Here is a 25,598-nt window from a genome sequence, read left to right as displayed (position 1 = left end):
ACGAGGATGTAGAGATTTAGGTAACGCATGCCACTTAAGTGTGGCCCAGCCACTCTAAGTCACATTTGAGGATTGAGACCAAGAGAAAGAAAGGGCTGAGGCTAAAGCAGAGGTAAGACAGGGATGGCTCCAGAGGCACGTCGGAGAATCCCGGGCCTCCCTGTGGAAGGCAAGGTGGGGTGCTGAGAGGAGTTTCCCTGCACCCTGAGCCCCAGCCAGACCACAGCGCAGGGTCCTCCTCGCAGGCAGACAGCTTGCACACACCTGCCCTGCAGTGCTCGGGCCGGGATGGAGCAGCTGGAGCGGGAGGCCGGCGGGAGCCTTGCTGCTGCCCTCAGATAGGAGGACAGCTTTCCGGTGGGTCCCCCTCACCCTGCATTTCTGCTGCTGCTGTTTGCTGAGGGGCCTTGATGTGAACCTAGCGGAGCTGAGAAAGTGAACCCGTTTGTCGCTCAGTTGTGTCCGACTCTGCAACCCCATGGACTGTAGCCCACCAGGCCCCTCTGTCCATGGGATTCTCCAGGCCAGAATACGGGAGTGGGTTGCCATGCCCTCCTCCGGGGGATCTTCCTGACCCAGGACTCGAACCCAGGTCTCCCACACTGCAGGCAAACTGTTTACCGTCTGAGCCACCAGGGAAGCCCTGAGTGGAGCTGAGAGCCAGCCAAGGCAAGAAGGGCAAGCAGGCTTTAATTCTCAATGCCACACCCATGTAGCCCCTCCTTGGGCCTGGAGCCCTCCCCCACCTATACGCAGGGCCTAAGCTCTGAGTGTTGACTGAGTCCTGCTGCTGAGTCCTCCAGGCCAACTCCTGATGGGTTTCTGTCCTGAGGGCAAGCCTCAGGCCACACAGCTTGCCTGGCCTGGCCTGTCATCTGAGTTTCGGGAGGTGTGGGTAGGTTCAGGACTAGCAGATGGGCTACAGAGCTGGATGTCTAGACAGGGGCTAGCTGCCTGTTGTACAATGGTTAGAGACCTAGACTTCTGAGGCTTGGTGGTCCCAGAGCCAAATCCTTGCCACCATAAGGGCCCAGGGCCAGATCCACCTCTGGCCGCTCCAGTCGAGGCTCCCAGGAGGTAGAATACAGCAGGATGTCAAGCCTGGGTCTGCCCTCTTCGCAGTCAGTGCCTGTGCTGAGTGCTTTAGGACCAGTTCCTTCATTCACTGAACCCTATGCAGGCAAGTTTGACCCTGGGGCTGTACTGTTGAACCAGACATGGTGGGTCCTGCCCTTGCTTCGCTTACAATACAGAGTGAGAAGGGCATGCTAAGGAGTGGGTCACAGCTGCTCAGGGACAATCGGTCTAAGTTGGACCCCAAAGGAGGAAGCCTTGGATGACGCTTGACACTGGTTTTGTGCCCTGCTCGAGCTGCTCAGTGCTTGCAGGTTTGATTGGTCCCCAGGGGTTGTAAACTCCTTGGAGAAGGAGTGAACGCTACCAGCCTTGTTTGATGGGTTCTGCCATGAGCTGGCTGCTTGGGGTTCTGATGTTGGCTAGCAGTCACAGGGACCAGAAAGGCAGGCCATGTAAAGGCTGACACCATCCTCCCCCACTCCTTCCCACGGGCCCTGCAGGACCTCTCAGAGCCAACCTGCGGGGGATGAAGACTTTTTTCTAGGGCTAATTTTATAGAAAATGAATGAATACTGGCAAGACCCATCTGGCTGTATTTGGACCATTTTATTCCAAATGTAACTTTAATAGGAAAGAAATCATCGGGGGTTTTTTTTCCCCCACTTACAGGAGAGCATTGAGGTGAGAAATGACTTTTCTTTACTCCGTGTTTCAGCAAGATGCAAGCTCCTTAGGCCCCTGGCTGGAGAGTTGAAAAACTACCCAATTGGATTAGTTTCTTGCTTTCTTACCTGCCTGTGCCCTCCAAGAGCATCTTGGATTGATGTGAAGAGCCTTTGATAAGCTCTCATGCTCAGGCGTGAGGCTGTCTTCTGCCTTGTGGGTGGATTGGCTGTGAGCCCTGAAGCTTGACATTTTTAGTTCCACTGATAACCCTGGTTGAGTGGATGGAAACGTCAAATAAAAGAAGGACGAGCCGGTGGCTTCTAGTGAATATTCAGACATGCCTTGCCTTCCTCCCCCTTCACTTCACTTAAACAGTTATTCAAATGCAGAGATCTCTGTAAGACCCCTTGGCCCTGCAGGAGTTCTGTGCATTTGTCTGAGGACAGAGTAGCTAACAGATGTGCAGACAGCCAGCCACACTTCCCTTTACCCTGTTGTTGGTGGTCTGTTGTATTAAAATGACCTCAGTGTGAGATTTTAAAAAAATATACAATTAATAATGTATTAGAGAATGAATGCATGCGTGCCTGCTAAGTAACTTTGTGACGCTATGGACTCTTTGCGACACTATGGACTTTAGCTCACCAGGCTCCTCTGTCCATAGGATTCTCCAGGCAAGAATCCTGGAGTGGGTTGCCATGCCCTCCTCCAGGGGATCTTCACAACCCAGGGATCAAACCCACGTCTCTTATGTCGCCTGAACTGGCAGGCGGGTTCTTTACCTCGAGTGCCACCTGCGAAGCCTTAGAATATGCATAAATGCTGGTTCAAAGAAGTATCATGGACTCACATTCCTGTCACACAGTCAGGAATAAATCCTTTCTTCTTTTATTTCCATGGCTATACTGATACAGTTTTTAAGCACCCTCTCTTGCCTTGCACAAGTTGGAGTACAGCCTCCCCAGGTGAAGTACAAGCCCTGGGCCGGGGTCTTGATGGTCCGTTGCTCTCATTGCTGGCTTCACGACCCCTTTGTACACTGGTTTGATCCAGTGAACCAGTTAATAGGGGATTCCATGGTGTTTGTCTCCTTGGAAATTCTAAGTAAAGAGAAAGACCCGACTGGAGGACAAGGGAAGCCCTCTCTGGGATGGGATAATTGGCTTCCTGGGCCTAAACGTAGAGCTGAGATGCAGGCAGGCTAAGTAAATAGGGACTGCAGCCTGTTGGGATGTCTGTCTTATGAAGAGAGTCTGGGGTGTGATGTTAACAGAGGTGAATGCAGCCTTAAAGCGGAGGGAAGGAAGACAGTTATTTTGATTGTAGTAGAGGATGCTGTGATTGGCCAGGGTACCCTTGCAGTGATGAACCTCAGTGGGGGAAAGTTACCCTGCAGGGCCTGTGAGTTTGGGAACTCAAAGCCCAGAAGGGTGGAGTGGTCTGTCTGACTTAGAATGTGAGACGGCAGGGCCCTGGCTGCTGTCAACGACAGGTGTTTGATTTTGAAAATGCCTCCTTCCCTCCAGGGTGACAGTTTAGTGTTCTTCTTGGAGTCGCAGACAACTCTAGTACATCACCTGATACTTTTAATAATGAGTTAGGTTGTATCTATGGCTAAGCAATGGGATGTCATAGATAACCATCTCCTTAGCAGGGTGATCAAGGAATGGCTGCCAGGCCTGGCCAAACCCTGGGTGAGCCTGCCCCTAAAAAACCCTATGGCGCTCAGTTTGCCTGTCTGGAAAACGGGAGTAAATATACATTTGGCCCTCCACATCTGCGGTTTCTACTTTGTGGATTCAGCAAACCGAAATTCGACCCACAGTTGTAGAGGGCTGATTGTACTACAGCATTTTATATAAGTTGCTCGGTTGTGTCCGACTCTCTGTGACCCCACGGACTGTAGCCCGCCAGGCTCCTCTGTCCAGGGGATTCTCCAGGCAAGAACACTGGAGTGTTCTGCCCTTCCCTTGTCCAGGGGATCTTCCCGACCCAGGGAGCAAACCTGGGCCTCCTGCTCTGCAGGCAGATCCTTTCCTGTCTGAGCCGCTGGGGAAGCGCTATTTTATCTAAGAGACTTCAGCATCTGAAGATTTTGGCATCTGTGGGGGGTCCTGGAACCAACCCTCTATGGATACACAGTTCAGTTCAGTTCAGTCACTCAGTCGTATCCGACTCTTTGCGACCCCATAAATCGCAGCACGCCAAGCCTCCCTGTCCATCACCAACTCCCGGAGTTCACTCAGACTCGTGTTCATCGAGTCTGTGATGCCATCCAGCCATCTCATCCTCGGTCGTCCCCTTCTTCTCCTGCCCCCGATTCCTCCCAGCGTCAAAGTCTTTTCCAATGAGTCAACTCTTCGCATGAGGTGGCCAAAGTACTGGAGTTTCAGCTTTAGCATCATTCCTTCCAATGAATACCCAGGACTGATCTCCTTCAGAATGGACTGGTTGGATCTCCTTGCAGTCCAAGGGACTCTCAAGAGTCTTCTCCAACACCACAATTCAAAAGCACCAATTCTTCGGCCCTCAGCCTTCTTCACAGTCCAACTCTCACATCCATACATGACTACTGGAAAAACCATAGCCTTGACTAGACGGACCTTAGTCCTCAAAGTAATGTCTCTGCTTTTGAATATGCTATCTAGGTTGGTCATAACTTTTCTTCCAAGGAGTAAATGTCTTTTAATTTCATGGCTGCAGTCACCATCTGCAATGATTTTGGAGCCCCCCAAAATAAAGTCTGACACTGTTTCCACTGTTTCTCCATCTATTTCTCATGAAGTGATGGGACCAGATGCCATGATCTTCGTTTTCTGAATGTTGAGCTTTAAGCCAACTTTTTCACTCTCCTCTACAGGGACGACTGTATTCAGTCATCCTCATACAGACACTGTAAAAATCATCAAACAAGGTGTTTTGAAAGATAAATGTGAAGGGGGCATAGAATTGGTGTTTATTAAACCTCTGAAGCTGTTAACAATACTCTGTGTCAGAGCTTCCAGGGTGATGAGAATGAAAGATCTAAATTTGCCATCTTCCACAAAGACCTAATGTCACTTGCTTCATCAAAGTGGGCTTTTGCTGTGGCCGTGAGTGAGCTCGGGGCTGAAGCCCTTCATCTCCCAGCTCAGGTGCCTGCAGTCATCAGGGGGCGTTGAAACGACCCCTCCAGGAAGCCTGCCCTCATTAAACGTGACTGCTATCATGCTGTTTCTCCCTGTGTGCAGTGTTCCTTGCTCGTGTGTGAGACTGGGGTTTGGGGCTGAGTTCTGCTGCTTCCTCGCTGGGCCTGATAGCGTGGACTGGGCCTGTGGGAGGAAGTGGCAGAGTGCAGTGCTCCCTGGAGCATAGAATCGGAGGTGGGGAGTGGAGAAATCTGGCAGGCGAGGTTGGCAGGGCCTGAACGAGTGGAGCCCGAGGAGTGGCAGTGAGGAAGCTGTTGGATCTGGGACGTAGAGGTGGCGAAGGAAGGAAGAGCCCTGGGTCTGGAGTGTTTGGAGAAAGCCACTTAATCAAAGGTCCGGGAGCCCCTTCTCGGGAGCTTGACCTTTGCCTTGAGGGCAGTGGTCTCCACGGAGGTTCTGCAGGGAGTGGTGTGATCAGTTTCCGGTGATTTGGAGGAGGGTTTTGAAAGGACAGGAGCAGAAGCCAGGGGAACTTTTGCAACAGTTCCCAGACAACAGGAGCTGAAGGTCAGGCCCGGGGCAGTGGCGGTCTGGAGGGAGGAAGGAAAGAGTGAAGAAAATCTTCGGAGATCAAGTCAGAAGGACTGGTATTGAAGGGGGTCACCGGGAGTTGCTGGGAAGCTGTGCTGAAGCCCGTGTAGCTAATGTGCCATCAACCGTGCGTGCCCAGGTCAAGAGAAGATCTTTGAGCTGGTGTTTGCAGGGGCGGAAGGGAAACAGCCAGTGTCCAGTGTTGGCATCTTATCAAATCCAAGCCCTGGACAGGGTTGTAGCCCCACAGAGGTGCTAGTTTGTGGAAAGTGTAAGTGATTTTCGAGGGTAATGTTGATTGGCTGCAATTGTTGCCTGAAACGCTGGCTTCTGAGCCCTGGGGTGCAGATGCTGCCCGGCTCACTGCTCCATGCGCTCCCCTGAGGGCGCCTCTGGATCGATAACTGGGTGCCTGCTCACTCCCCGTCCAGGCGGTGAGCAGAGGCCTGACGGAAGAGGAATTAAACTGAGGGTTGAGGGCAAGCACTGAGCCTCAACCTGGGTTTGCACACATGCTTAAATAGCTCACGGTGCCCTAACATTTAAAACAAAAAAGGCTGTGTCCTCCTGGGCACGTCACTGCCCTTCATGTGTTAAATGATGCTGTCAGAGATTACAGATGGTCACGGAGGTCTGCTTCTAGGGTGGGTGTACATTTTTTTTTACCATGTTTCTCAGAGCCTTTTAAAGATAAGTCTGCTGTAATTGAACTCTATTGTAATTGAATTCTACTGTAATTGAACCAGCCATTTTATTTTATCATGTTTTTTCATGTATCCATTTAACGCAAGCAACAGGTTCTCCACTGAAGTGTAGCTTTCTGTCTTTTGATCCTCAGTCTTCTGTCCCATTTGCTGTGGTCAATAAAGATGATATTTGAAACCCTGTTTGGCTCCACTTAAACGAGGCACCTAGAATAGTCAAACTCATAGAGTCAGAAAGTACATTGGTAGATGCCCAGGGGTGCGGGTGGGGTCAGGAGGGGGAAGGGGACTTAGTGTCTAATGGGGACAGAGTTTCGGTTTAGGAAGGTGAAAAATTCGGGAGGTGGGTAATGGCAAGATTGCACAGCAGTGTGAATGTACACAGTCCCACTGAACCCTGTAGTTGAAAGAAAGTGAAAGTGAAGGTCGCTCAGTCGTGTCCAACTCTTTGCAACCCCATGGACTGTACAGTCCATGGAGTTCTCCAGGCCAGAATACTGGAGTGGGTAGCCTTTCCCTTCTCCAGGGGATCTTCCCAACCCAGGGATCAAACCCAGGTCTCCCGCATTGCAGGCAGATTCTTTATCAGCCGAGCTACAAGGGAAGCCCAAGAATACTAGACTGGGTAGCTGGATTATCCCTTCTCCAGCGGATTTTCCCAACCCAGGAATTGAACCGGAGTCTCCTACATTGCAAGCAGATTCTTTACCAACTGAGCTATGAGGGAAGCCCCAAACTCTGTAGTTAAATATGATTAAAATAGTATGTTTTATGTAACTCTTACCACAATTTAAAAAAAAGATGACATTTGAAAGGGTTCCACATCTTGCTGGGAATAAACTCTGGCCTGGGACAGCTTGCCCCGGGGCTAGGCATGCTTGGGGGCGTGCTCTGCGGTGACCCTTGGACGCAGCATCCCCCCTGTGCCTGACCCCTCACTTCCCTTCCCACTGCAGCCTGTGCTGAGGACTTCTTCTACACGTCACAGGGAGGAAACACGGTCATCGAGGGTGTGGATGATGCTGAGGACTTTGAGAAGACTCGACAAGCCTTCACGCTCGTTGGTAAGGAGCTTGGGGATGGGGAGAAGGGACCAAAGGGTTGATTTCACGGAGAAGAACGCTCAGCAATGTCCTGCTTGGCTTACCAAGCTTAATAAGCTGGTGGGGAAGCCCTCTGGCTCCTGGTGAATATCTTCTTCTTTTTATTCTACCCCAACCCGCAGGCTCCCAAGCTGTTGGTGTGGAGCTCTTATGCCCTTTCTTAACAATAGGATTTGAGCGTTGATCTCTTGGATCAACCATGGACCACCGTGGACCCCCCGCCCCTTTCACTCCTGCAGGGCATGGACACAAACCGAGAGGAGACGTATCTCTTTTGTGTTGTGGTCTGGGTTTGAAGCAGTGTGTTCTAGCAGAAAGAACGTGCCCTAGGGGCTGAAACTACCTACGAACCACCATTGTGGGATCCAAGTTGGAAATGGAGCGTGAAGACCTGGCAGCTCTGTAATTCAGGCAGTGTTATGTCTGTTAATGCTGTTTCCATCTCGAGCTTAACAGTGGAATCCATAAAACAAGAATTTCTCTCTGTTCTTCTCGGTCCTAAAGAGCAGTTCAGTTCAGTCACTCAGTCGTGTCCGACTCTTTGCAACCCCATGTATTGCCGCAGGCCAGGCCTCCCTGTCCATCACCAACTCATGGAGTTTGCTCAAACTCATGTCCATTGAGTCGGCAGTAGAACTAGAGAAAAGTGGCCCCTTCTCTGGCCAGTTCTGGGGGAGAAGAGCCCCAAGGTGGTAGGAATCCATGCTCAACTGGGAAGTTGAAGTGGTAAATTCCTGGGACCTGCAGCCAACAAAGGGGAAGCTTGGGAAGTTAGCCTGAAATCCACAGAGTGGCTCAGGGGGCCCTGGTGCTTTTCCCAGCGCTTCCCTGATGAACATTTGGCCTCTGAGAGGTCTGATCAACCTAGAGCAGTATTTCTTAGGTTCTCTGGGGATCAGAATCTGCCTGCAATGCAGGAGACCCAGGTTCGATCCCTGGGTTGGGAAGATCCCCTGGAGAAAGAAATGTCAACCCACTCCAGTATTCTTGCCTGGAGAATCCCATGGACAGAGGAGCCTGGCAGGCCACAGTCCATGGAGTTGAGAGCGACTAACACTTCGCACTTTTACTTTGGGGATCAGGGACATTTCATCCAAGGTCCAAATAAAACATGGCTGAATAGGGCTCACCCTGATCGCCACATGGGGAGAAAAGCAGGACTTCCTGTGCTGAAGTCTGAGTGCCGTTCCCTTCTCTGGATAACTGGTGGATATATGTGGTTTGCCTTTTGTACCCATGAGACAGAAACCACACTGGTTATCCCAACAGAGTAAAATTACTGTAATTGTTAACAAGAGCAGTAGTAGATGACTAGCTATTAAATAAGAGGATTTCAGGGGCCCAGAAGTAGTGGGTGTAAAAGAACCATCTTGAGGGTGAGGAGGAGATTCCGTGCAGGAGCTAGTGAAGAGGAGAGCCCCACACCCACACCAGGCTGAGATTTCCAACTCTTGTAGGGGATGCAGCTGCCCTAAGGTCAGGAAGCCCTCTGGTGGTGAAGGAAGCTACCGCAGCGTGTGAGCCAGCCCCAGTCAGTATAAGCAGACTGCAGTATACCCCAGGGTGTGGTGGAGCCAGAACTTCTCAGAAGCAGCTTCTAATGGGGGGGCCTGGCCTGTGGACACAGCTGGTTTCTCAGCTGAGAGGTGCCCAGGCTGCCAGGATGAGTGCTGATGACCCCAGGGACCAGTTCCAGTTCAGTCATTCAGTAGTGTCTGACTCTTTGCGACCCCATGAACTGCAGCATGCCAGGCCTCCCTGTCCATCACCAACTCCCGGAGTCCACCCAAACCCATGTCCATTGAGTCGGTGATGCCATCCATCTCATCCTCTGTCGTCCCCTTCTCCTCCTGCCCTCAATCTTTCCCAGCATCAGGGTCTTTTCCAGTGAGTCAGCTCTTCGCATCAGGTGGCCAAAGTATTGGAGTTTCAGCTTCAACATCAGTCCTACCAATGAACACCCAGGACTGTTTTCCTTTAGGATGGACTGGTTGGATCTCCTGGCAGTCCAAGGGACTCTCAAGAGTCTTCTCCAACACCGCAGTTCAAAAGCATCAATTCTTCTGCGCTCAGCTTTCTTCATAGTCCAACTCTCACATCCAGACCAGACCCAGGAAGGGGAAAGCCGCTCTCGCCTGGCGGAGTCCCCGCAGCGCCCTCTACTGGCCAAGCGTCATATGCCACCCGCAGGCCAAGAGGAAGTGTTCACAGGGTCTAGGTCCAGTGTGACCAAGCAGGGCAGAGAAGGGCAGCTTTGAAGCTGAGAGATACCAAATTGAGGACAGGCACCCCTGAGTTTGCCCAGCATCACACAGCTGTTTTATTCCCCAGAGCTGGGGAGCAGGTTTAGAGGAGACTCGACGCCGAGCAGGATAGCATTCTGTGCAGAAGGGAGAAAGGCCCCTGTGTGGGTGGTGGGCGTGAGCTGATGAAGGTTGTGCCCTCCAAAGCCCTAAGGAGACTCGGTACTTAGATTGCCAAAGCACATGGAATTTGTAAAATTAATTACTTTAATAAGCCACTCTTCCCTACTCTTTAATAAGCCCTGTCCCATCTTTCAAATCCCAGAGTTTGGCAAAGTTTTTCTTAAAGGACATGATAGTAAATATTTTGGGCCTTCTGGGCCACGTGATTTTGTAGCAACTACTCAGCCATTGTGGTGTAAAAGTAGCCATAGGCAAAATGTAAAAGTAAGAACTGACAGTATTTTAGTAAAACTTTATCTAGAAAAACCAGCCACGAGCCATAGGCGATCAACCCATATTTTACTCTTTCGGTTTTAGTGTCTGATTATTTTTGATTTGTTTTGTTGCTCCCCAGAAAGAGGTGCAGCATATTCAGATAATCCTGTGTTAAGAAGGGACTGTCTGATCAGTACAGTGCAGAAATCCTAGCTACTGTTAGGATTCTACCACTTAAATTCATACCATGACAGGGTAGTTAGGGCTTGGGAAGCTGACACATCATTGGTTCCTAAGAATAAGTGAAGGGGAGAGGAAAGTGACAGGCTTAGCACCCACTTCCCTTGTTCTTCTATGGGACTTACTGGAGAGCCCTCTGAGCTCCAATCGCAAGCCTGGCGCTTTAACCCCTAAGCAGGTATGTAACCTCCTGTCTTGTCCTGGGTTTCAGCCTCTGGCTTTAACCTGTGTTCCTTTTGCCAGTCAAGTTACACTGAACCAGGGCATGTGCCTAAATGTTCACCCTCTGGCTGTTTTTCTGGTTTGTTAGCTTAAATAAAACCAGATGTTGGAATGATGCACATGTTTCTGTAGACATTTGTAAGCAGTTGCCCTCTGTGTAACAAGTATCAGTATCATCATCCTACTACCCATGTTCCTGAGCACCTGTTGTGTGCCGGGCACTGGGGATATAATGAAACAAGAACAGGAATTCATTGTAATTTTTAAAATTTATATGTTTTGAAGATATTGGGTAATAAAAATTAAAAAGTAAATCCCTCACCCTGTGAAGTTTAGACAGTGTGTGTGAGTTGCTCAGTCATGTCTGACTCTTTGTGACCCCGTGGGCTGTAGCCCACCAGGTTCCTCTGTTCATGGGGATTCTCCAGGCAAGAATACTAGAATGGGTTGCCATTTCCTCCTCCAGGGGATCTTCCCAACCCAGGGATCAAACATAGGTTCTCCTACATTGCAGGTAAATTCTTTATCATCTGATCCACTGGGAAGCCCAACATTATTAACATCTAGAGTTAATTTGTCTAGTTCATGTTTGGGTTGTCCACTTTATTGATTATCTGAGTAAAGCTTTGATCCTTGCATGACACATCTTTGCTGCCATTTATATAGGTGTCACTGACTTTTTTTAATTTTAGCTTGAGTGAATTAATATCTTAAAAATAAGTAACTGCCTCTGGGGAGGAATTTGGTGGTAACTGTATTATCTCTTAAACTGAATGGTAGGTTGACTGGTGTTCACTCTATTGTCTGAAGCCTTTTTTAAGTCTGAAATATTAGGTAATTCAGAAAGAAATGATGGGACTTCCCTGGTGGTCCAGAGAGTTTGACTCTGAGCTTCCAAACTATGGGACTGGAGTTCGATCCCTGCTTGAGGAACTGGATCCCACATTCCACAACTGAGAGTTTGCATGCCACAAGGAAAGATCCCACATGCCACAGTGAAGACCCATTGAAGCCAAATGGATAAATAAATATTTTAAAAGAAGTAATACCTTAAAGCTAAATTTAAATGTTAAGACATTATCCATGTCTTTGATAACTTACATGCATAAGTAACAAAATTGACAGTAGGTATTTGCTGCCAGTGGCTCCAGAATAGGTATGTGTATCTCTTAACTGAAGGAGCATATAGTGTCGTAAACAGTAGCCCCAGGGGGACAGCCAAGGGACAGCTGGCTGTCCAGCCTGTAACAGTGTCCCCAGGAGAAATTCTCCTCTTCTTCCCCCGTTGGCACTTCAGATGTGTGCCACAGATGTTTGTGGGATATTATATTGAGAGAAAAATGACTGCAGATAAATGACCATTCGTATTAAACTCATAAGAAATATCCGTAAAGCGCTTGGTTGAAATAAAGCCCAAAACAGGTCTGCACGATTGCCGCCTCTCCTTTGCTCTCAGAGAAGTTAAAACGGTCCTGCAACCCATCTGGTTTGATCAGGACAATCACCATGAAGATATTTCTCTTTTAGTCCAAGGAGCCCCTTTGCCCTCTGAGCTGTTATTGTGAGAGGTAATTACTTGGTGAGGATCCTGGATCATTTTAGGGAGTCATTGGCCTGGAAAGGAAAATGCAACATTTTTTTTTTTTCCAAGTCCTTAAAAAGAAAGTAAAACATCCTTTCTATCCTACCGTGGATATTGAGTGTCATTCATTTTTTTTTTTCCCCAGGAGTGAGAGAGTCCCATCAGATAAGCATTTTTAAGATAATTGCTTCCATCCTGCACCTTGGAAATGTGGAGATTGAAGCCGAGCGTGATGGTGAATCCTGTAGAGTCTCAGTAAGTTGCCCTCCAGCACGGGAGATAACACGTGCACACTCCACTCTGTCCCTCCAGTTTTGTACAACTGAGATGTCTTTGCACTTAGAGGACATTCATAGGTTATTTATTCTTAAGAGTAAAACGGTTTCTGTTTCCTTGCTGATAATTTTTTAAAGGAACAAATCCTTTTCAAATCAGCTGCCATCAAGGTTCTGTCGCTGAGGCCAGGGAATTTAGGGGTTATTCAATAAATTCTTTTTGATGGTTTGGTTTCCCAAGTATCCTGAAGTCCATGAGATTCTACAGAGTGTGTTCAGCTCATGAGTACTTCTGGTCTGTGCTTGCTGGGACGTGAAAGGGTATTGGACACCATGCTGGTGACTGACCCCAAGGAGCTTACAGTCTAATCGGGTAGGCAGGATTGAAGACAACAGTGGCCAGGATTTTGGCAGTACAAAGGAGAATATTGAGACATCTATAAGACTGGGTTGCACGCTGTGAAGTGCTCTGTAGATGGTCTTAATGACTGTTTCCCTGGTGCCTTGTCTATGGTAGATAGAAGAATGTCTACATGGGTGGCTGGGGGAGCACCGCCAGTCACAAGCAGTACAGACAGCGTGCTGTGTGCTCTCTGCTGTGTGATGGTGTCAGGCTGGACTGAACTGGTCTTCTGACCCTCGTGAGTGAGTCTGCAGTTGCTTATTTTAGGTCTTTTGTGTCCATTTATGGCCAAGTCCTGGGAGGTACAAAGTACGATTCTTGCTGCCAAAGACTTGGAATTGAAACGACTGGGGAAATACAGAAGACGGTGCTGTGGATAATGAACCTGGCCATGAGCGTCGTCGCCACTCACAAGCTGATGCTTTTCCCGCTGTGCGTTTTATAACTCAGCTAAACCGGGCCCTGCCTCAGAGGAGAGGAAGACCTGAGTGGTAGCTGGCCTTTGACCGAGCTCATCACCCGTCCCACCCCCATACATCTTCCCTAAAAGAGACAAAATAGCTTTGGGTTTGGAGCCCAGGAGGGCTGCCAGCACCCTCAGCATGGGATCTGCAGCCCGTGTGAAAGCAGGAAACGCTGGAGCTGGGCCGTGCTTGGTGGCCCCAGACGTGGATGTGCGTGTGCCTGTGTGTGTATGCGTGTGTGTGCCACAGGGCAGTGCAGTTGGCAGTGACGATGCTGTGAGACAGACTGTGGTGAGTGGAGAAGAACCTGGTGCTGTGCTGATGTGGGGAGTGATGGATGGGCCCTAGTACAAGCCAGACACCCCCTGGCCTGAGTATTTAGAGCACAGAGCGTCCCTGCCTCTCTACTGCGCCCCCCCCACCCCTGTAAATGCCCCCTGGTTCCTCAGGGCACCCGTTCTCTGCCTCTTGCCGGGGACGGGTGAGTCTGGGAAGGTTGGCGTTGGAGAGCTCCTGTGTTGGTGGAGAAATGCAGGAACGGTGACAGATGTCCCCTGGCCCCCCCCCCCGACCCTGGTCTCCTCCTTCTCAAGGTCACAGCCTGGCCACACCCCTATCGTGGGTTCTTACCACATTTACGCCTCTCCTCGGACCCTCTCAGGGTGGTGGTTCTTTTACGTTTATTATGTGCTGGTTTGCTGCGTCTCTGCCCCTCGTGAGACTCCAAAGCCCATGAGAACATGGACTGTTCTGCTGACTGTGGTTGTGCCAGCACCCAGCACAGGGCCCAGGACTCGGTGGACACCCCCCAAGCAGATGGGTGGCTGGCGGGGGCTCCCTCGGCTCAGCGAGGGGCGCAGTGAGCCAGTGGAGGGGTCCTGGGGGTGGTTGACGGCGAAGCAGGAGGACCAGGGCCAGAGAGCCTCTGGGCACCTGTGCTCGGGGGTGGGGTGGGGCCCCCTCCCTCGAAAGCTAAGGCTCCGCTAGCAAGTGAAGTGTCGCTCTGATCTTCTAGCGGATTTCCACACCAGCCTCTGCAGGGCCCTCCAGGGGAGAAGGCACGTGAATGTTCACTGGCGGGAGCACATGGATGCCTGCTTCGCCCTCTAAGCTCAGGGACTGTGTCTGCTGTTCTCCAGCCCTGACACACATTGGCACCCACAAGTGTGTGTGCAAAGGCTGTGAGGGAGGGGTATCGGGCACACTTGGAGAGGGGACAGAGGACACAGGTGGTGGTGAAGGGACGGGGGAGGATGCCTGGCAGCTGGAGCCTTGGACACCACGTGGTGCAGGAGGCCCTTACCTGAGAGGTGATGGGAGTCAGGATTTGAGCACAGGTCTGTGGTCTAGGTGGGTCTCGCTCTCCAGTTAGAGGCTGTGTCAAGAACTAACTGGGAGAGAAGTCTTGGGTCAGGACTGCCAGGATTCAAACTCGGGTTCTGCCGTTTACTGATAGTGACTCCCCTTTGAGTCTGTGTCCTCGTTGCAGGTGGGGGCACTTGGCACAGGGCTCGAGGGCTTGAGTCCTTGACTGTTCTCATCCTTCTTGTTACATCACTCTCCTTCACGGGATTGGAGAAACTAAGACCCAGAGAGAGGAACTCTTTCTCTAAGGTCATCATGACGGTTCAAGGCAAAGCTAAGTCAGACCCTGGCCTGTGCTCTCTCCCCCAGACCACCGCCAGCCTTGCTTCTCAGTCCCTGAGGGCTGAGCGGTCCTCCACCAGCCTGGGGTCCGCCCCCTCAGTGCCCGGCACAGTGCTGGGCATACCGTGTGTGCTCGGGAAATGCTTCACTAAACGGTTGGTAGCGATTCCGGTTTATGCCTCGGGCACGTAGGGTGGACCTCCTGCTGGAAAGGCTTGGGTCCCAGTGCACTGTGCCTTCTGCTCGGTGGTTTTTATTTGTAATTAAAGCATGAAAATATGTCCCCTGCCTGCCACAGTTACCTTGGAGATACAGCAGCATGCGATTACTTGGACACCAGAGGCAATCTGTTTCTTGAATTTGGCAATTGGGGCCCACAAAACTCATCTGCTGCCTGTGATGCTGGCCATTTGTGATGGGTTTAGCATCATTTAATTAAGCTTAAATGTAATTGCATGTCATTAAATCAGTTTCAGTCATCACCTTTAATCAACAGTCAGAAGTGGGTAATCTACGGCTAAGCCACACCCTACCACAGCGGATAAGAACCCATCCCATGGTGACAATCAGACAGTTCTAGAACTCGTGGTTCTTTCTGTACTGCGTTCACCTGAGAGATGACAGGGAAGGGAGAGAGGCTGTGGGCAGGCCTTGGGCGGTCATGTTTGCTGCTAGCAGGCTATTGACTTGTCAGGGAATCCAGCTCAGTGCTTTGCCTAGCAGTTAAGGACTTCTTGGTAACAAGTTAGATTAACAAGTTGGACACCTGCTACCTCCGAACCTGTTGCCTGTCAAGCTGTCCCCAGGCACTTAATGCTATCATATAGGGCTTTCTGTTTGCAGGAGAGGGTGGGTGGTGGTGGCAGGGTAGGGAAGAGCGGCAGGGTTAGAAGGCTCTTGGCCAGAAGTGGCCACAGCTGCCCCACCAGCTGAGTGAGTGAAAAGGCAGAGTCCTCCCACGCCCCCAGCCCAAGCTGATTCTCTGCCCACCCCCAGAGCCTGGTTAGGAGCTCTGGGCCACAGGCAGGGGCTTCTATTTCACCCTGTTTTTTCTCATGTGAAAAATAAAGGGGATTGGATTAGAATGATGTTCCCTTAGTATTTTCCTAAGAACCTTAACCCTAGGCAATTTCTTAGGAAGTTAAGAGTCTTCGTCAATTAAGTTCAGGAAATGCTCTGTGAAATCTCTCTCTCTCTCTCTCTCTCCCCCACCCCCCTCTCAGTGTCTGTGTGTGTGTGTCACAGGGTATGTTAATGAGCCCCTCCCACCATGTTCAACTTATGGTCACTCTCCTCACCCCTGCACTCTTGTTGGGTGCAGCCAATTATTGGTCTTTGTAACTAATACTCCACAAGCCATACTCTGGAAAACCTCAGGCCTTCATGATTTGAAGAGTTCTTTCCCACTCTGGCATTTTATTGTTTTGTAATTGTGTGTATTTGGGTAGATGGATTTTAAGTATCTGTAGGAGGGAAAATGGCCTGGGGCAGTGGTACAGTTATCTGTGTTAATTTTCACTGAACAGGCCCCACACTTACATCCTCCATGGCAGCCTCATCAGAAAACGAGTCTCCCAAGCAATTCAGGGCCAGTAGGAGGTAGCTCAGGGTCTTCCCGGATTGCCTTGCCTTTCCCCCTCGGAGTCCTGAAGCTCTCCAGCAGGCTCATGGCTGGGTTATCAGCTTTCCCTGGGGGAGTCAGATGTGGGAATGAATACAGCAAAAACCTGGAGAGGAAAAGCAGGTTTTCTGGGGGGAGTCATGAATGGGCAGCAAGGGTGACCCAGGAGACTCATACACTTGGGTGAGATAAGACTCTGGGTGACTTGGTTATCAATGACTCAGGGCCAGGTGGTAAGATTTGGTACTTTGGGTAAGTAAGGGTCAGGATCACGTGCAGCTGGCTACCTGGGTGAGTTCTTGCACTTCTCTGGGACTCAGCTTCTCACCTGTATGGTGAGGCATTCCTGTTTTCCCCAGCTCTAAACATGAATGTAGGTTATAGCATTCCGAGTGTTCTTCCTTGGTCAAAACTGGTCCCTTACTTTTACCATTGGTCCTAGCTTTCCACTAAAATCACTTTTTTTTCCATGTGGCAAGTGCTGAAAGAATATAAATAAGTTTGGGGCTATGTGTTTAGTATCACATATAAGTTTAGTGGAAGTCTGAGGTTAAGATGAAAGCAGCTCTGCTTGGCAACTTAGGACAAGGGCAGTGTCCGTGCGCTATTGCCGACCGGGGTAGGGGGTCAGCCCAGGGCTCGTTGCTGAGCACGCTTCTCTGGGCTGTGGGTCAGTTCAAGATAATGCTTGAAACTGAGGCCCTCTCCTGGGCTGTGGACAGAGCACTGCTCTGCAGCTGGAAGTGACAGTCACTGTGATTCTGCCTTTTAGCCCCTTACTCTTGGTGGATTATCCATTCCTAAGCTCTCAGTTCTCATTCTGCTCCCTTCCCTTGAAAACCCTCTCCTCCCGTTACCCTGCAGCCGCTGGCAGTGGAGGAGGGGACAGGGCAAACGCAGAGGTGTTTTTTAAAGCCCTGCTGATCGCTTGGTCCTTAGCTGGCCCTTAGGGCTTCCCTGGCGGCTCAGAGGTTAAAGCGTCCGCCTGCAGTGCGGGAGAGCCGTGTTCGATCCCTGGCTTGGGAAGATCCCCTGGAGAAGGAAATGGCAACCCACTCCAGTATTCTTGCCTGGAGAGTCCCATGGACAGAGGAGCCTGCTGGGCTACAGTCCACGGGCTTGTAAAGAGTCAGACACGACTGAGTGACTAACACCAGCGGGTATTATCAGTTTGAGTCACACTCTCTGGGTCCCGATGATCACTCAGGGGTGTGAGAGTGCAGGAGACGGTGGGGGCAGTGGCTGGGGATGAAGGGGGGTTCTGGGGGGCCTAGAGTTGGCGAGAGGGGAGAGGGCGTGGTCTGTCCTCCACGCCCCTCCTGAACCCTTCTCCTGGGTCTCTTCCAGCCTGAGGATGAACACCTGAGCGACTTCTGCCGCCTGCTGGGTGTGGAGCACAGCCAGATGGAGCACTGGCTGTGCCATCGCAAGCTGGTCACCACCTCGGAGACCTACGTCAAGACCATGTCCCTGCAGCAGGTGGTCAACGCGCGCGACGCCCTGGCCAAGCACATCTACGCCCAGCTGTTCCACTGGATCGTGGAGCACGTCAACAAGGCCCTGCACACCTCCCTGAAGCAGCACTCCTTCATTGGAGTCCTGGACATCTACGGGTAGGCCCGCGCCACGTCCTGCCGATCGCTGGTGTCTTCCTGCCGGCATCTTCCAGCCGGCGGGGACCTCGGAGACCTTCTTGAGGGTTCTCAACCAGGAGATTGTGAAATACGGGGGAAGAGGGCATTTGAGGTTGTCACAGTGACCGGCTCACTACTGGCACTTGGTGGCCCGAGGCCAGGGTGCTAGGTGTCCAGTAGTATGGAGGACAGTCCCACGGAAAAGTGGACCGTGTCAAACACCGGTGGCTCCCCCACTGAGAAACCCTGCAGGCACCCCTTTGTCCTACTGGGAAACTGAGGTTCAGAGAGGGCAGGGGCTAGCCCAGTATCAGACTGGAGGTTTCTGTGAACTTGCATTCAGGTTTTGTGTTTCAGTTAGGTTTTATTTAAGTCTGTCGTCCAACCTCATTCCCTATATCACCAATCAGGGTGATTGTTTTAGTACTGTAATCGTGCCCAGTGCTGTATAGATTGATGCTGTGGGTAGTCATTCCTCAAGTTCCTCTTCACTTCGCAATTCTAGCCTGGTGGAAATGACTGTTATCATAGTGTATCTTGCAGGGAGAGGCAACCTGGCACGTGGAAAGTGTTCTTCAATAGGCACTGGGAGACTGCCTTTTAGACTCAGAGCCGTCACCAGCTCACTGAATGACCCTCTGCAGATCACAGCCCCTCTGGTCTTGAGTTTCCATTGATCAAAACTAACAGAGCCAGCTGTGTTTTGAGCCACAGTCTCTCTGAAATTCATTCCAGGTCCTGGAATTGCTTAAAATGATGCATGCTGGGTTTAAACCTCATTGGCGCTTCTCTTATGATCAATGTCCTGCCCTCATGAAGCTAATGATAGATGAAATCCCCCTGGATTCTTTATATCCTAAGAGTCGTGGCTTCTGTCTTCAAATAGGAATTCAGACCCATAGCAGTGCGGCATTGTAAAAGCCATGATGTTCTGGTAGAATCGAGCGTGTGGTGGACCAGTGGGGCTTGTGCTTGCCCTGTGTCCGACTGTAGCAGAGGAGAACCTCCTCTGGGAGCAGCTGCTTCCCTGAGCAGAGAGAGAGGCTGCCTGGTTCCATCTCTGCTGCTCGCGATCATCACGGGGCTTCCAGTGAAACCGTGGCAGGAATGCAAGAAGGACACGCGATTTCTGGCATCGCAAAGGCCTTGAGGACTCGCTAAAGAATTAAGTCACTACATGAGAGTAATAGGGGAGACGACAGAAGACGTTGCGGCAGGGTCCGTGTGAGGGCTTGCACACTTGGTGCTGTGCGAGCGTCGAGGCAGAAGAGCACATGCTTGTTGGCACAGTCAGGACGGGCTTCCTGTGGAAGGTGGGGCTTGAACTGTGTCTTTCAGAGAGAGAAGAGAACACGGGCGCTGGGGGAGCCACTTGGGGAAGAGGCGTTCGGTCCGGACTGTAGGGAAAAAGCCACTTCACAGGCGAGGAGGAGCACAGGGCAGGATGGCCTGGGGAGCCCAGGACAGCGCTCCCGCTCAGGGCTCTGCAGGCCCTGGCTGAGCGGCTGTGGACACCCCGCCTCCCCTCTGCTCCGCCACTGTTGCTTTGGTTCAGCCCTTCCGGTTTCCCTGGGCAGAGCCGTGCAGAAGAGCCCGTGCGCCCTGGGAACGTCTGCTGAACTGTCAGCGGCGAATTCTGTCATATCGTCCCTTGCATGAGCATTTTCAGGTAATTGGGGTTCCAGAAAACTGCCCTTTCGCATTGCCTTCTGATGTAAGACCCAGAGAAAGTCAGGCGGCCGCATCTGACCCGGTTCTCTTAATCTCCCTGGGCAAGAATCTGTTTTTTTCCTGAGTTTTCAGCGTGGGAAGATTAGCTTGGAGACTCCTTGTTATTAGTAACGTAGAAATCCTATGGCTGCAGTGCCCCTGTTACACTGAACACTGTCACACCTCGCTTCTGTGAGAGGTGCCTACTGTCTTAGCAGTCCTGAGTTTACACAGACAGTTGCTCCCCTTCCAAGGGGTCTCCAGTGAGAGGCTTTGCTTACTAACGAGGCAGGTGGGTGACTCTGTGAGTTGGGTGCCTGGTGCTGCTGAGTCTGAGGTGTCAGCTGGGCCTTTGCAAGCTGGGATTGTGTGTTCGTATTTGCCGTTTAATTTTTTTAAGATTTTTTTTTTTTATGTGGACCAGTTTGAAGTCTTCTTTGAATGTGTTACAACATTGCTTCCGTTTTACCTTTTGGTTTTTTTGGCCGTGGGGTATATAGGATCTCAGAGGCAGACCAGGAGTCAGACCTGCAACCCCTGCATTGGAAAGCGAAGTCTAACCACTGGACAGCTAGGGAAGTTCCTACCATTTGATTTATTGGTTTTTATAATGGAGTTCATTTTCTCTAAGGCCCTGTGACCGCGCAAAGGGGAGAAGTAGATGACAGGGAAGACTTGCCTGTGGTTTGAAGGGGCGCTTGTCGGTGGACGAATGGGGATCCATGGGACTCCGTGTCCTGTTTCTGGGGCCGGCTTCTGACCTGTCGCGCTCCTCTCTGTGTAGCCCCGGGTTCCTCTGAGAACTTGTGGCAGCTTTCCAGTGAGACCAGGCCCCCCTGCAGGGGTCCCCGGTCAAGCCTCTCAGGCGTCCCCTCCCCTGGCTCTTCCTTCCAGGCACACTGTACTGTTTCCTCTGTTTAAAGGCCTCGTTCTTTCTCGGAAGCTAACTGGCTTTTTCGAACCTCGGCGTAAGGCGGTCATATTTAGAAAGTGGTTCACCTCCTCCTGGGAAGAGAGATGCCACACGCGGTTCCTCCTCCAGCTCTCGGTCAGTCGGCCCCACACGCTGTGGGCAGAGTTCAGCACGGCGAGGTAGGTTCAGGGCTAACTCGCCGCCGTCCGACTGGGCCATTGGTTGCCAAAGCGCTTACGGACAGCCCTGAAGCTGCGTTTGCATGCTCCTCAGCAGTTCTAGTCTGCCGAGAAATCATTGTATAAATTTGGGCTCTCTTTTCTGGTCAGAGGGTGTGGGATGAACTCTTAGGAGATTCAAACCAAAAACTTCACCGCAACAAAGCAGGTGACTTGAATCTGCAGGTATTGGTTTTTTTTAAATTAATTTATTTGTTTTAATTGGAGGCTAATTACTTTATAATATTGTAGTGGCTTTCACCAAACATCAACATGAATCAGCCACGGGTGTACACGTGTCCCCCATCCTGAACCCCACCTTGGAGGTACTGGTTTTGATCCAACAGGTCAGTGACATCATTTATTAACCTGGGGGAAGATGGCAGCGCTTGGTGGAAGTTTGAGATTGACACTGGGCTGCTTGCAGTCCTCTCCCTCTCCCAGTCGTGCCGTCTTTCTGCTCTATTTCCTTTGGACTTGACACGCCTGCGAGGTGTCTTTCAGAGGCCTTCAGAAAAGACACGCTCTGAGAAACCCACGGAGCCTGTGCTCTCAGCGTCCTGAGAGGTGGGCCTCACACCCAACACTCTGGCTCTGCGCCCTCTCTGACCTCCTCCCTCCCCCCTCAAGCTCCTTCCTGTCGCTAGGCTGTATTTACAGACAGTATGGCTACAGGAAGGGATTCTTCCGTGGCATCCCCAAACTCCAGCGTTATTTTTTTATTTTTGAGTTTCCCACCCAAGTCCCTGGAGAGGAAGGAGACCCTGGTTCCCGCCGTCTCCCGCGTGGTGTCTCAGCCCGAGTACAGGCATACCGTGATGCAAAACAAGATGCCCTTGGGATGACCTAATGCTTTTCTATTTTCTTACAGCTCCTTGTCATTGTGGGCAAAAGAGAGCTTGTGGAAGCTGGACAGAGTGGGAAGGAGGGCGGGGGTGGGATTCTGAATACGTTAAACCCCACTGATGAAGAGGAAGGAAATAAAGGGTTCTCTCCCTCTCTGAAAGGAAAAGTCACTCAGTCGTGTCCGACTCTTTGCAACCCTGTAGACTATACAGTCCATAGAGTTCTCTAGGCCAGAATACTGGAGTGGGTGGCCTTTGCCTTCTCCAGGGGATCTTCCTAACCCAGGGATCTAACCCGCATTGCAGGCAGATTCTTTCCTGGAGCCTATCCCTTCTCCAGGGGATGTGCCCTGGCTAGAGCGTTTCTGGCTCATCAGTCAGGTTCATCCTGGAAGCAGGTCGTACGTAGAGTAGGTGAGCCACTCCAGGTTTCCCTATAAATGTTCCTAGTGTTACTGTAGAACCTGCAGCTAGAATGAATAAATACTTACTTCCATATATATAAGCAAGCGGCATGTGAGCCAGCATCACACATACACACCTCCCCTTATCATGATGCTCTGACGGGCGGTTTGTTCGGATGGTAGAAAAGGCTGTAAGCCCTGAATCAATTATATGGGCCACGGCCGCCTCCATCACCACTCTGACGAGCCCCCTGCTCAGAGGCCCAGCTCTCAGGCTCCTCTGGACACTCCCACACACCCAGTGTCCTGGTAGAAGCCTCTGCCCGCCGCCCCCCACCCCCTGCCACCTCTCGCTCTCCTGCCCCAGCTCCCAAAAAGCGCAAGGCAAGCCACAGCCAGAGCAATTTAGCCAACCCAAGCCAAGCTCTTTTCCTTGACTGCAGACCTGTGAAGCTGCCTGCAGGGTCTTTCTTACGAGGCAGGGGAGGAAATTCCCAGGGCAGACCAGGCGGCTCTTAGCTGGGGATTCCCTTTCAAGCCGTGTTAATGTGCGTTTGCCTCTACAGGCTTGGTTAAATGCAGTCATAATCATTTGTTCCTCTCCCCTCCTCGAGGCAATGAGAAATAAGTGGCTCCAGTTTGAGAAAGGTACACATTTATTTGTCTTTGACCTGAGCCTTCAAAATACCAAGGTGGCAGGAGTCTTTGCCTTTGGCCGGCTCATTCTTGACGAGGACAGTTGATCCGGGAGACTTCTGGAGCAAGACAAGGATAGATTCCTGCCTGATGCTGAGGGAAGCCTGGGCCCCCAGAACAGGAAATGGGTTTGCTGGAATCTCCCATCCTTCCCAGTTCTTGTGTTACTTTCTCTGTAAACTTTAAATTTGTATCCTGGTCTATTCAGTGTTTTCTAATGATTTATGTTAAAAATTTTTTTTTAATTGTAGTTTAAAAACCCACACAACATAAAATTTACCATCTTAACCACTTTTTTTTATACAATTCAATAACCTCAAGTATATTCGCATTTTTATGCAGTTGATCTCTAGAACTTTTTCATGTTGGAAAAACTGAAACTCTATACCCATTAAACAACTCCTGTCTTCTCTCCCCCACCCCCTAGGAGAAGGGACTTTCTGTCTCTATAATTTTGACACCTCTACATACTTCATGTAAATGAAATCATACAATACTTACCTTTTTGTGACTGGCTTATTTCGCTTAGCGTAATGTCCTCAAGATTCAACCATGTTGTAGTGTGTGGCAGGATTTCCTTCTTTTTTAAAGGTGAATAATACTAAATGGTATGCATGTACCACGTTTTATTTATCCATCCACTGATGGATGTTTGGGCTGCTTCTACCTCTTGGCTATTGTGATACTGCTGGAATGAACAAGGAAGGGTATGCAAATATCTCTTCTTTTAAACTCTTGAAGGTATATAGCCAGAAGTAGGATTGCTGGATTATGTAGTAATCCTGTTTTTAATCATTTGAGGATTATGTAGGAATGTAGTACTTCTACTTTTAAGTCTTTGAGAAACCTCCATGTTGTTTTACAGGAGCTGCATCATTTTACATTTTTACCGGTAGTGCCCAGAGGTGCTGGTTTCTCTACATCCTTGCCAGGTCTTGTTGTTTTCTGTTTTCTTGTTTTTTTCATAGTAGCCGTCCTAATAAGTATGAAGTGATTTTGATATGTATTTGATAGGTATGATTATGGTTTTGATATGCATTTCTCTAATAATTTTGACCATCTTTTCGTATGCTCCTTGGCCATTCGTGTATCTTCTTAGAGAAATGTTTTAAGTTCTTGGCTCATTTTTAAATCAAGTTATTTACTTGTTTTGTTTTTGTGTTGTAGGACTTCTTTATGTATTCTGAATATTAACTCCTTTTCAGAAATATGATTTGCAAATGTTTTATACCATTCCATAAGTTGCCTTAAATGATATATTTTAGGTAAATTTCTTAAGCTCACCAGTTGCCTTTGTCATTTTGATAGAAATTCTTTGTTTCTTTGTTATGTTTTTCTTTCTTGGTCTCACTCTTCAAAACAGACTTAATTTCATGATCCTAAGTGATTTATTTGGAGAAGACAACGTATCCCCTCCCTCTGTCCAGTATGGGAAGGGTTCATGGAGGATGGAGGGGGAGAAGTCAGTGATTGCATTTGCCCTGCAGCCTGTGAACAGTGACCCAACCTTGGACAGCCCAGAAGATCCCTGGACATGTCTTCTTCAGGGTAGACCTGCATAGCCAGCCCAAGGTTCCCAGATCCAGCAGATTACCTCTTGCCATGGGTTCTCCCTGGAATCTCTGAGCCTTCCAGGAGAGCCTTGTAACTCTGAGTGCTCGAAAGTCAAGCTCAACCTTCTGGAATTGCTCTGACATAGCCCTTTGGAGCATGCCTGAAGCCAAACACCACTACATACTCTTTTTTTTTTTTTTTAATTTATTTATTTATTATTTTTTTTTTAAATTTTAAAATCTTTAATTCTTACATGTGTTCCCAAACATGAACCCCCCTCCCACCTCCCTCCCCATAACATCTCAGTGGGTCATCCCCATGCACCAACCCCAAGCATGCTGTATCCTGCGTCAGACATAGACTGGCGATTCAATTCTTACATGATAGTATACATGATAGAATGCCATTCTCCCAAATCATCCCACCGTCTCCCTCTCCCTCTCCCTCTCCGATTATACAGAGTGAAGTAAGCCAGAAAGAAAAACACCAATACAGTATACTAACACATATATATGGAATTTAGAAAGATGGCAATGACGACCCTGTATGCAAGACAGGAAAAAAGACACAGCTGTGTATAACGGACTTTTGGACTCAAACACCACTACATACTCTTAAAGCTTCAATAAAGTCCCATTTGTCTCTGTCCCTGCCAGCACCCTCATGAGCTCACCCTCCTTTAAAGTCCTGTAACACAGACAAATCTCCACTGGTTGAGTTTTCCTGGGGTCTTCCTAATAGCTCTCTCCTTTGGGTAGGGTTCATGATTTGCCTTTTGTAGCTCTTACATTTCCGGGACAGTTGACTGATGGATTGGGAGAGAGTTAGCATATGGTGGGCATCTTCCTGTCCCACATCAGATTTTCAGACACAGGGGAGAGGCGAGAATTGGAGCAGACGGAATGGCCTTAGATCCTCCAGAAGACCTGTTCTTGACCTTGGGATGTGAGCAGTGCCTAGAACTTTGCTCTCCCTGAAGGACAAGTCCCATGTGTGGGCATCTGGGACACAGAGACGCACAGGAGCAGGACTGAAGTCCTTCCATTCTAAGGTGCAGCCAGCACCCCCGATTGTTGAGGAAAGAGACCAGAAGGGTTGGCATCCCTAACAGACTGCAAGGTGCTCTTGTGAGATTTCATGGGTTTCAGGAGGGAAAGAGACCTTGAGAGGACTTGCTTGACTTTCGGCAGTCATTCCCTAGCAGCCCCCCTCTATGTCTA

General features: G+C 50.0%; 1 protein-coding gene across 1 annotated transcript in view; it reads left to right on the top strand.

The window, feature by feature from the left end:
• The window catches only part of MYO5B (myosin VB), a 197,923-nt gene that overhangs the window by 64,526 nt on the left and 107,799 nt on the right, over positions 1–25,598 (top strand). The window contains exons 8-10 of the mRNA XM_068993666.1: positions 7,123–7,230; positions 12,140–12,249; positions 17,752–18,017. Coding sequence (XP_068849767.1) covers positions 7,123–7,230; positions 12,140–12,249; positions 17,752–18,017 — 484 coding nt within the window. The remainder of the gene's footprint in view (positions 1–7,122; positions 7,231–12,139; positions 12,250–17,751; positions 18,018–25,598) is intronic.

Source organism: Capricornis sumatraensis, chromosome 21, assembly GCF_032405125.1.
Source record: "Capricornis sumatraensis isolate serow.1 chromosome 21, serow.2, whole genome shotgun sequence".
Classification (NCBI taxonomy): Eukaryota; Metazoa; Chordata; class Mammalia; order Artiodactyla; family Bovidae; genus Capricornis; species Capricornis sumatraensis.
Note: the sequence above shows the minus strand (reverse complement) of the source record. Positions and strands in the feature narration are given on the sequence as shown.